The sequence below is a fragment of the Manduca sexta genome, chromosome 27 (genome assembly GCF_014839805.1).
Source record: "Manduca sexta isolate Smith_Timp_Sample1 chromosome 27, JHU_Msex_v1.0, whole genome shotgun sequence".
Lineage (NCBI taxonomy): Eukaryota > Metazoa > Arthropoda > Insecta > Lepidoptera > Sphingidae > Manduca > Manduca sexta.
This window is the reverse complement of record NC_051141.1, coordinates 11,658,158-11,670,166: the sequence shown is the minus strand read 5'-3', so window position 1 is coordinate 11,670,166 and position 12,009 is coordinate 11,658,158. Positions and strand designations below refer to the sequence as shown.

At 43.0% G+C, this 12,009-nt stretch overlaps 1 protein-coding gene across 1 annotated transcript in view; it reads right to left on the bottom strand.

Annotated features, from left to right (window-relative positions):
- The window catches only part of LOC115448899 (titin), a 103,666-nt gene that overhangs the window by 27,626 nt on the left and 64,031 nt on the right, over positions 1–12,009 (bottom strand). Inside the window, 2 exon segments of the mRNA XM_037444160.1 lie at positions 1,121–4,354; positions 5,742–8,648. Of these exon segments, the coding sequence (XP_037300057.1) occupies positions 1,121–4,354; positions 5,742–8,648 (6,141 nt within the window).

Sequence of the window (12,009 nt, the reverse complement as noted above, 5' to 3'; positions counted from 1 at the left end):
GCAACATTTGTATTTCGGAAGTGTTCATTTTAAGTGTAATTTTTTAATAAAATATAATAACAAAAAAGCTCACAAACGGAGGTCTTAAAAATAAATGTTTTATTTCAATAAGCTCGTTTTTGAGAGCTCCATCCAAATATAATATATATAAAGTAACTTTGGCCCACGGGTCCCCCCCGCGTGAAAGAGTTTTTCCGGAATAAAGTTTTCCGTTACAAATATCGCGTTATATATTTTACCGCGAAGCCTATGTTATTCCCAGGTTCTCAAACTGTCTCCGTACCAAATTTCATCTAAATCCGTTGGGTGGTTTTTGAGTTAATCATGTTCAAACAGGCAAAAAGATACGGCGGAGGCAAGGGTGTCACCAAAGGGGGGCAGAGAGGGGCAGCTGCGCCCCCTCCCCTTCTAGAGCTTCTAAAACTTGAATGAATTCAACAATTCCATTCCTTACATTCCCTAGGCTAAATTACGCTCTGCTCTGTTATTGTTAAAGCGGGAAAGGGGGAGTGGGGGAGGAAAATATGCTCTCGACTTTATTTACAATTCATACTTTTCTCATTATCCATATCAACTTGCCCTCCCCCTGTGCCATTGGCTGGCGACGCTCTAGGCCGGGGGACTTTGTTATTTTACTTTGTTAGTTTATACTATATTTTTTAGAACTATTTAAGAACAATTCCGTTGTACACACTTGTCGCGTTACTTCAACCGTTTAATTGGCGCACGCAACAGAAGCTCTCAAAGTAATCATTTTTACCCGTTTTTGCAAGTTTTTCATTACTGCACCGTTCCTATTGGTCACAGCGTGATGAAATATAGTCTTCCTCGATAAATGAGCTATACAACACTAAAAAAAAATTTCAGTTCGAACCAGTAGCACTTGAGATTAGCGCGTTCAAACAAACTATTTAGAATTATATAATAGTATACGGTATAGATATAAAATACTGCAAACATGAAAAAATTACGTACTGTTACGTAACTTTTAGAAGGGGGGGGGGGGAGCAATACTGGAAAACGTAACGCCGAGTTACATGTAAGGGGCGAGAGGGTTAATAAATCTTCAAAATTTGCGTTCGTAATACTTAAACGGCCCCATCGGTGAGTTTTGGCTTACCTTCAGGAGTTTCTGTTTCCTCAACGGTAGTTTCTTCAGGAAGTTCAACAATTTCGACAGGTTTGGTATCTTCCGGAGCACTCTCTTCTTTTACAGTGACAGTAGTGACTGGTGCCTCATCGTCCTTTTCTATGGTGGTAATTTCAGTGACCTCTTCCTTAGGTCCTCTCTTCTTCTTGATCACACGTTTTGTAGTCTTAATTGTCTTGACGTCGCCAGTTTCTGTTCGTACTTGTATTACTTCAACCTTCTCGGGAGCTTCCTCTATTGGTTTAGCTTTTTCAGGTTTGTATAACTCTGCGAGTGGTGTGGTAGTGTCATCAATAAGTTCCTCTGTTTTATGTACGGAAATGATAGGTTGTTCGTCATCTGTTTGTTCAGTTGTGATTTGTGTGGTTTCGAGTTTAGGACCTTCTCTCTTTTTGATAATGCGTTTTGTGACCTTTCGTTGTTTTGGCTTACCTTCTGGAGTTTTCGATTCCTCTACGGTAGTTTCTTCAGGAAGTTCAAAAATTTCTACAAGTTTGGTTTCTTCCGGAGCTCTCTCTTCTTTCACAGTGACGGTAGTGACTGGTGCCTCATCGTCCTTTTCTATGGTGGTAATTTCAGTGACCTCTTCCTTAGGTCCTCTCTTCTTCTTGATCACACGTTTTGTAGTCTTAATTGTTTTGACGTCACCAGTTTCTGTTCGTACTTGTATTACTTCAACCTTCTCGGGAGCTTCTTCAATTGATTTAGCTTTTTCGGGTTTGTGTAACTCTGCGAGTGGTGTGGTAGTGTCATCAATAAGTTCCTCTGTTTTATGTACGGAAATGATAGGTTGTTCGTCATCTGCTTGTTCAGTGGTGATATGTGTAGTTTCGAGTTTAGGGCCTACTCTCTTTTTGATAATGCGTTTTGTGACCTTTCGTTGTTTTGGCTTACCTTCTGGAGTTTTCGTTTCCTCTACGGTAGTTTCCTCAGGAAGTTCAACAATTTCTATAGGTATGATTTCTTCCGGAGCAGACTCTTCTTTCACAGTGACAGTAGTGACTGGTTCCTCATCGTCCTTTTCTATAGTAGTTATTTCAGTGACCTCTTCCTTAGGACCTCTCTTCTTCTTGATCACTCGTTTTATGGTTTTAATTGTCTTGATGTCCCCAGTTTCTGTGCGTACTTGTGTTACTTCAACCTTCTCGGGAGCTTCTTCGATTGCTTTGGCTTCTTCGGGTTTGTGTAAATCTTCGAGTGGTGTAGTAGTGTCATCAATGAGTTCCTCTGTTTTGTGTACGGAAATGATGGGTTGTTCGTCATCTGTTTGTTCAGTGATGATTTGTGTGGTTTCGAGTTTAGGGCCTACTCTCTTTTTGATGATGCGTTTTGTGACTTTGGTGTGTTTTGGCTTACCTTCAGGAGATTCTGTTTCCTCAACGGTAGTTTCTTCAGGAAGTTCAACGATTTCGACAGGTTTGGTATCTTCCGGAGCACTCTCTTCTTTCACAGTGACGGTAGTGACTGGTGTCTCATCGTCCTTTTCTATGGTGGTAATTTCAGTGACCTCTTCCTTAGGTCCTCTTTTCTTCTTGATCACACGTTTTGTAGTCTTAATTGTTTTGACGTCACCAGTTTCTGTTCGTACTTGTATTACTTCAACCTTCTCAGGAGCTTCTTCGATTGGTTTAGCTTCTTCGGGTTTGTGTAAATCTTCGAGTGGTGTGGTGGTGTCGTCAATGAGTTCCTCTGTTTTGTGTACGGAAATGATAGGTTGGTCATCATCTGTTTGTTCAGTGGTGATTTGCGTGGTTTCGAGTTTAGGGCCTACTCTCTTTTTGATAATGCGTTTTGTGACCTTTCGTTGTTTTGGCTTACCTTCTGGAGTTTTCGTTTCCTCTACGGTAGTTTCCTCAGGAAGTTCAACAATTTCTATAGGTATGATTTCTTCCGGAGCAGACTCTTCTTTCACAGTGACAGTAGTGACTGGTTCCTCATCGTCCTTTTCTATAGTAGTTATTTCAGTGACCTCTTCCTTAGGACCTCTCTTCTTCTTGATAACTCGTTTTGTGGTTTTAATTGTCTTAATGTCCCCAGTTTCTGTGCGTACTTGTGTTACTTCAACCTTCTCGGGAGCTTCTTCAACCGGTTTGGCTTTCTCGGGTTTGTGTAAATCTTCGAGAGGTGTAATACTGTCATCAATAAGTTCTTCCGTTTTGTGTACGGAAATAATTGGTTGTTCGGCATCTGTTTGTTCAGTGGTGATTTGTGTAGTTTCGAGTTTAGGGCCTACTCTCTTTTTGATAATGCGTTTTGTGACCTTTCGTTGTTTTGGCTTACCTTCTGGAGTTTTCGTTTCCTCTACGGTAGTTTCCTCAGGAAGTTCAACAATTTCTATAGGTATGATTTCTTCCGGAGCAGACTCTTCTTTCACAGTGACAGTAGTGACTGGTTCCTCATCGTCCTTTTCTATGGTGGTAATTTCAGTGACCTCTTCCTTAGGACCTCTCTTCTTCTTGATCACTCGTTTTGTGGTTTTAATTATCTTGATGTCCCCAGTTTCTGTGCGTACTTGTGTTACTTCAACCTTCTCGGGAGCTTCGTCAACCGGTTTGGCTTTCTCCGGTTCGTGTAAGTCAGCGAGTGGTGTGGTAGTGTCATCAATAAGTTCCTCTGTTTTATGTACAGAAATTATAGGTTGTTCGTCATCAACTTGTTCAGTGGTGATTTGTGTGGTTTCGAGTTTAGGGCCTACTCTCTTTTTGATGATGCGTTTTGTGACTTTGGTGTGTTTTGGCTTACCTTCAGGAGTTTCCGTTTCCTCAACGGTAGTTTCTTCAGGAAGTTCAACAATTTCTACAGGTTTGGCTTCTTCCGGAGCAGACTCTTCTTTGACGGTGACGGTAGTGACTGGTTCCTCGTCGTCCTTTTCTATAGTAGTAATTTCAGTGACTTCTTCCTTAGGGCCTCTCTTCTTCTTGATCACACGTTTTGTAGTCTTAACTGTCTTGACGTCACCAGTTTCTGTGCGTTCTTGTGTTACTTCAACCTTCTCGGGAGCTTCTTCTATTGGTTTGGCTTTTTCAGGTTTGTGTAACTCGGCGAGTGGTGTGGTAGTGTCATCAATAAGTTCCTCTGTTTTATGTACGGAAATTATAGGTTGTTCGTCATCATCTTGTTCAGTAGTGATTTGTGTAGTTTCGAGCTTAGGACCCACCCTCTTTTTGATAATACGTTTCGTGACCTTTCGTTGTTTTGGCTTACCTTCTAGAGTTTCCGTTTTCTCAATGGTAGTTTCTTCAGGGAGTTCAACAACTTCAACAGGCTTTATTTCTTCTGGAGCAGTTTCTTCTTTCACAGTGACGGTAGTGACTGGTTCCTCATCGTCCTTTTCTATGGTGGTAATTTCAGTGACCTCTTCCTTAGGTCCTCTCTTCTTCTTGAACACACGTTTTGTAGTCTTAACTGTCTTGACGTCACCAGTTTTTGTGCGTACTTGTGTTACTTCAACCTTCTCGGGAGCTTCCTCAACCGGTTTGGCTTTCTCGGGTTTGTGTAAATCTTCGAGAGGTGTAATACTGTCATCAATAAGTTCTTCCGTTTTGTGTACGGAAATGATTGGTTGTTCGGCATCTGTTTGTTCAGTGGTGATTTGTGTAGTTTCGAGTTTAGGGCCTACTCTCTTTTTGATAATGCGTTTTGTGACCTTTCGCTGTTTTGGCTTACCTTCTAGAGTTTTCGTTTCCTCTACGGTAGTTTCCTCAGGAAGTTCAACAATTTCTATAGGTATGATTTCTTCCGGAGCAGACTCTTCTTTCACAGTGACAGTAGTGACTGGTTCCTCATCGTCCTTTTCTATGGTAGTAATTTCAGTGACCTCTTCCTTAGGGCCTCTTTTCTTCTTGATTACACGTCTTGTAGTCTTAATTGTCTTTACGTCACCAGTTTCTGTGCGTACTTGTGTTACTTCAACCTTCTCGGGAGCTTCTTCAACCGGTTTGGCTTTCTCGGGTTCGTGTAAGTCAGCTAGTGGTGTGGTAGTGTCATCAATGAGTTCTTCTGTTTTATGTACGGAAATGATAGGTTGTTCGTCATCGTCTTGTTCAGTGGTTATTTGTGTGGTTTCGAGTTTAGGACCTACCCGTTTTTTAATGATACGTTTAGTTACCTTTCGTTGTTTTGGTTTACCTTCCGGAGTTTCCGTTTCCTCAACGGTAGTTTCTTCAGGAAGTTCAACAATTTCTACAGGTTTGGCTTCTTCCGGAGCAGACTCTTCTTTGACGGTGACGGTAGTGACTGGTTCCTCATCGTCCTTTTCTATAGTAGTTATTTCAGTGACTTCTTCCTTAGGGCCTCTCTTCTTCTTGATCACACGTTTTGTAGTCTTAACTGTCTTGACGTCACCAATTTCTGTGCGTACTTGTGTTACTTCAACCTTCTCGGGAGCTTCCTCAACCGGTTTAGCTTCTTCGGGTTTGTGTTAAATCTGCGAGTGGTGTGGTAGTGTCCTCAATGATTTCCTCTGTTTTGTGTACGGAAATGATAGGTTGTTCGTCGTCATCTTGTTCAGTGGTGATTAGTGTGGTTTCGAGTTTAGGGCCTACCCTCTTTTTGATGATACGTTTCGTGACCTTTCGTTGTTTTGGCTTACCTTCTGGAGTTTTCGTTTCTTCAACAGTAGTTTCCTCAGGAAGTTCAACAATTTCTACAGGTCTGATTTCTTCCGGAGCACTCTCTTCTTTCACAGTGACGGTTGTGACCGGCGCCTCATCGTCCTTTTCTATGGTTGTTATTTCAGTGACCTCTTCCTTAGGGCCTCTTTTCTTCTTGATTACACGTTTTGTAGTCTTAATTGTCTTTACGTCACCAGTTTCTGTGCGTACTTGTGTTACTTCAACCTTTTCGGGAGCTTCTTCAACCGGTTTGGCTTTCTCGGGTTCGTGTAAGTCAGCTAGTGGTGTGGTAGTGTCATCAATGAGTTCTTCTGTTTTATGTACGGAAATGATAGGTTGTTCGTCATCGTCTTGTTCAGTGGTTATTTGTGTGGTTTCGAGTTTAGGACCTACCCGTTTTCTAATGATACGTTTCGTTACCTTTCGTTGTTTTGGTTTACCTTCCGGAGTTTCCGTTTCCTTAACGGTAGTTTCTTCAGGAAGTTCAACAACTACTACAGGTTTGGCTTCTTCCGGAGCAGACTCTTCTTTGACGGAGACCGTAGTGACTGGTTCCTCTTCGTCCTTTTCTATGGTGGTAATTTCAGTGACCTCTTCCTTATTTCCTCTCTTCTTCTTGAACACACGTTTTGTAGTCTTAATTGTCTTGACGTCACCAGTTTCTGTGCGTACTTGTGTTACTTCAACCTTCTCGGGAGCTTCCTCAACCGGTTTAGCTTCTTCGGGTTCGTGTAAATCTGCGAGTGGTGTCGTAGTGTCCTCAATGATTTCCTCTGTTTTGTGTACGGAAATGATAGGTTGTTCGTCGTCATCTTGTTCAGTGGTGATTAGTGTGGTTTCGAGTTTAGGGCCTACCCTCTTTTTGATGATACGTTTCGTGACCTTTCGTTGTTTTGGCTTACCTTCTGGAGTTTTCGTTTCTTCAACAGTAGTTTCCTCAGGAAGTTCAACAATTTCTACAGGTCTGATTTCTTCCGGAGCACTCTCTTCTTTCACAGTGACGGTCGTGACCGGCGCCTCATCGTCTTTTTCTATGGTTGTTATTTCAGTGACCTCTTCTTTAGGGCCTCTTTTCTTCTTGATTACACGTTTTGTAGTCTTAATTGTCTTTACGTCACCAGTTTCTGTGCGTACTTGTGTTACTTCAACCTTCTCGGGAGCTTCTTCAACCGGTTTGGCTTTCTCGGGTTCGTGTAAGTCAGCTAGTGGTGTGGTAGTGTCATCAATGAGTTCTTCTGTTTTATGTACGGAAATGACAGGTTGTTCGTCATCGTCTTGTTCAGTGGTGATTTGTGTGGTTTCGAGTTTAGGACCTACCCGTTTTTTGATGATACGTTTCGTTACCTTTCGTTGTTTTGGCTTACCTTCTGGAGTTTCCGTTTCCTCAACGGTAGTTTCTTCAGGAAGTTCAACAACTTCTACAGGTTTGGCTTCTTCCGGAGTAGACTCTTCTTTGACGGAGACCGTAGTGACTGGCGCCTCATCGTCCTTTTCTATGGTGGTAATTTCAGTGACCTCTTTCTTAGGGCCCTTCTTCTTTTTGATCACACGTTTTGTAGTCTTAATGGTCTGAACGCTACCAGTTTCTGTGCGTACTTGTGTTACTTCAACCTTCTCGGGAGCTTCTTCGATTGGTTTAGCTTTTTCAGGTTTGTGTAACTCGGCGAGTGGTGTGCTAGTGTCATCAATAAGTTCCTCTGTTTTATGTATGGAAATTATAGGTTGTTCGTCATCATCTTGTTCAGTGATGATTTGTGTTGTTTCGAGTTTAGGTCCTACCCTCTTCTTGATGATTCGTTTCGTGACCTTTCGTTGTTTTGGCTTACCCTCCGGAGTTTCCGTTTCCTCAACGGTAGTTTCTTCAGGAAGTTCAACAATTTCAACAGGCTTTATTTCTTCTGGAGCAGACTCTTCTTTTACAGTGACGGTGGTGATTGGTGCCTCATCATCTTTTTCTATAGTGGTTATTTCAGTGACCTCTTCCTTAGGGCCTCTCTTCTTCTTGATCACACGTTTTGTAGTCTTAATTGTCTTAATGTCACCAGTTTCTGTGCGTACTTGAGTTATTTCAACCTTCTCAGGAGCCTCTTCGATTGGTTTAGTTTTCTCGGGTTTGTGTAAATCTTCGTGAGGTATAGTAGTGTCGTCAACGAGTTCCTCTGTTTTGTGTACAGAAATAACAGGTGTTTCGTCATCGTCTTGTTCTGTAGTTATTTGTGTAGTTTCAAGTTTAGTACCCACCCTTTTTTTGATAATTCGTTTGGTGATCTTTCTTTGTTTTGGCTTACCTTCTTTGCTTTTTATTTCTTCTACTGTTGTCTCCTCCGGTAACTCAATAATTTCTTCTTGCTTCTGCTCTCTAGGAACAGGTTTTTCTTTGTCCAAAACGGTTTTAAGTAATGGTTTCTCTTTTTCGACAATCGCTTCTTCATATTGTTTATCTGTGAATGTTGTTTTCTGTTTTAATTTTCGTTTTACTGATTTAGTGCTTTGTTTTTGAGAGAGATCGTCTTCTACTACTTCTTCAATCTGTACTTGACTTGTCAGTTTTGGGATGTTGAGATATTCATCAGGCATTTCTATTTTACTTTTTTCTGAGTCTTCCATTGGATGTGGTTCATCCCCATCATACTCTTCAATATTTACTTCATGTTTTTGTTCTGTTATTTCCTTGGGTTCGTCATCATCTAAAGTTTCTTCTATAACTACATCTCCTTCAATCAAGTCCTTGTTCGCGGTCTTCTTTTTCTTTCTTATAATAGTTCTTTTAGTCTTTATTTGCTTTGGTTCAGATGTACCTGGCGATTTTGTGAACTTCGTAATTATTTCTTCAGTTTCTTCAACGTCTGATGATTTGGATGATATTGAAGCTATTTCTGATTTTTCTGTAAAGTAATTAAATTTTTATGTTTCCTTTATAGTTTATTACAAAAAGTTGAAGAAAACAATGTCACTGAAAATGTGAATTGCTGTAACTACCAAAAGTGAAATTTCAGGGGAGCTAAATAACAAAATTCGAATTCACTAAGAGATTATTTTTCAAGCATTTATGGTATACCAGCGCCTTTGAAAGTTTTCTTAAATTGTTCTTGTCAGTTAATAGAGAAATTCCATATAGACCATGCCATTATAGTTCCAAAGAAGCATGGTGATTACATCAATTTGTTTGAATAAATCTCGTGTTACATTTACGTCTTTTAACTACATTATTGATAGTTAGTATAACAGTTCGACAAACAAAAGTTTAATATTTGTTTTAAAAAATATATTATATTTGTTGTGGTTTTCAAGGCGTTTAAGTATGTTGTATTATTGTAGTACTTACGTGTTTATTTGCTTAAATACTAACCCCTTTATTCTTAGACGTTATTTATCTAAGGTTTTTCTAGGTGTTTGTTTGTTTATCTAGGTGTTTCTCAACTTTATTTATATGACTGCTTGTTGTTAAGCTTTGTTTATCTGACAGCCAACTACATTAAAGTTGCATTTCAATATTTGCCAATCACAACGGACCTATGTCTACGCAACTAACAGACTTGTTATCACAGCAATGCACGGAGCATTGCTGTGATACAAGAGATAAATAACGTCTATGAATATGGAGTAAGGGTATTTAATTAAAACATAAAATAAATAAATTTTGAATAAGGCTGAGAAAATATGTTTATTACTTTAGAATGCCGAATTAACTGAAGAAATTTTACTCGTCACATATGTCATTTTGCTGAGAATGACCTAGGTTATATTATAACGTCTTCGAAAAAAGGCGTTGGAAGAGGAGAGGCCGGGTGGTCCGTGTTTACTCCTGAATTACTTAGTGCTCATGTAGAGTATTTTGTGGAAAATAACCCTAGCTACGCCATGCATAGCTCTAATTAATATGCCAAACTAAGGCATAGATTAGAGTAGTGTAAAAATTTTATTCTTTTATAAAATACATTTAGCACCCGTCTTTTTTTTTTCCAGCGGCTCCAACCTCTAAATTCTACATATGTGTATTAAAAATTTATATAAATTCATGTATAAGTCGGTTTCCAAGTCGTATCCGCTCCAGAGATGTTTGACGCCATGTCGCAGAATGTTAAAAAAGACTACTTCTACTAATTTTATCACCGAAATTATGAAATCTGCAAATATAAGGACTTAGGACATAAAAATAGTCTCTGGGGCACGTCTCCTTGGAAATAGTTACGCCAGTGTGGATGCAGTGATGTCGATCGTATTCGGCGCTTGGGGCTGAAGGTGGCCCTCGAGAAAACCGAGGCCATTTGCTTTCATGGGCCTCGAGAGGGCCACCGGCCGGTGCCCACATCGTTGTGGGGGGGGTGCGGATTCCCATCGGCAAGAGTATGAAGTACTTGGGTTTGGTTTTAGATAGCCGATGGGAGTTTCGCACCCATTTCACGGTGTTGCGGACAAAATTGTCCCGGGCAGCGGGCGCTCTTCAAGCCTGCTGCCCAACTTGGAAGGTCCTGGTATCCCTTGCCGAAGGTTGTACCACGGGGTCGTGCGGTCCATGGCACTGTACGGCAGCCCTGTCTGGGCTGACGCCCTGGGGAGCGTTCTGTCGCTCTCTGCGGTCGGCCCGCAGCGCGTAGTGGCGCAGCGGGCGATCAGGGCGTACCGCACGGTCTCGTTCGAGGCGGCTTGTCTTTTGGCCGGATTCCTGCCCTGGGATCTGGACGCCAGAGCCCTGTCAGAGGTATTCCACTGGCGGGAGGAGGCGTTCAGTCGCGGGCAGCGTCCGGCCCCGAAGGAGGTTGAGGCCATGAGGGCCTTCCTCCCCTACGGCGAGCCGCCGTGGAGGAGTGGCGTCTCAGGCTGGAGGCCCCGTCAGCGGGGCTCCGGACCGTCGTGGCAGTGCGGCCCGTCTTTGCCGAGTGGCTGGACAGGCGCCACGGTGCGGCAACCTTTCGGTTGACGCAGGTACTCACCGGGCATGGCTGCTTCGGTGAGTATCTGTGCCGGATCGTTGGTACGGAGGTGTCGGCCGTGTGTCACCATTGTGACAACTGCCCGCTGGATACGGCTCAACACACTTTGGCGTTGTGTCCAGCCTGGGACGAAGAGCGCAGCGCTCTCAGATCAGTCGTCGGAGGAGATCTCTCGCTGCCGGCCGTGGTCGCTTCCATGGTCGGCAGCGAGAGGTCATGGCGTGTGGTGGCCCACTTCTGCGAGGTGGTCATCTCGCAGAAGGAGGGTACCGAGAGGGATCGGGAGAGGGAGGATCCCTCTCGCCGCCAGAGGAGACGTAGGAGGCGCCGGGTGGACGACTTGACCGGCGTCTCCCGCCCTGTGGATTGGGGGCGTTTGGAGAATTCCACCACGGTATCCCCTGCCTGTCGTAAAAGGCGACTAATAGGGGCCACGATGGGGGTCGTCGGCGGGCAGCAGGGGCTGTCCGCCCTAGTGCATTTTGTGCGCTCTTGCACAATTTTCGGTTGACCCCGGGATGGACGGCAGTGTGCAGTTGGCCTCATGCTGCCGTAGACGCCGAGGGCGTCCTTCGGTGCGCGGGGGCTTCTGAGCCCCCATAATAGGAGACGGGCCGCACTAGGCGGCATCGCGCAGGGGCGGCTGCAGTTGTAGTCTTAGACAAACGTCAGAGGAAGCCTGCAGCCGTCCCTAATGCGCCGAAGAGGGCCACCGCGGAGTTTTAGTTGGTATGCCGTGCGTTGTACATAGGTTAGGGACTCGGCCCGGCGGTCGCCCGAAGGCTGACATCAAATCCGGGTGGCGCAACGCCGGGTCGTAAGGCACGGTGACCCCAACATAACCGCTCAGTCGCCCCCCATGAAGGCTGGGCGGTAGTCATAAGGCACTTTCTCCGCGAAAACAAAAAAAAAAAAAAAAAAAAAAAGTGTGGATGCAGTGATGAAGTTTAGCCTTATATACATTAAGTATGTATATTTGATATTTGGTATTGGATGTTACATCACTTTATGGTAGGACAAAATGCTGATTTTAATATCTCAATATAAGAGTAGTATCCTAAGAACGTTCTTATAGCAAGGTAGTCGCCCTTACAGACCCGGCTAAAACTATTCGCAGTTGATTCTTGGTAACATAGTCAAGAAGTAGATAACGCTACAGTTTATGACTGACTAACGGCCTGCCCCAATTTTACATGGGCACAATTTACATGTAATGTCATTTATGTTTAAAAATGTATAACTGTTCGTAGAGTTTATTGGTTTAGTGTTAATTGAATGATACGTTGACTGCAAAGAGTTCTAAGATTATATA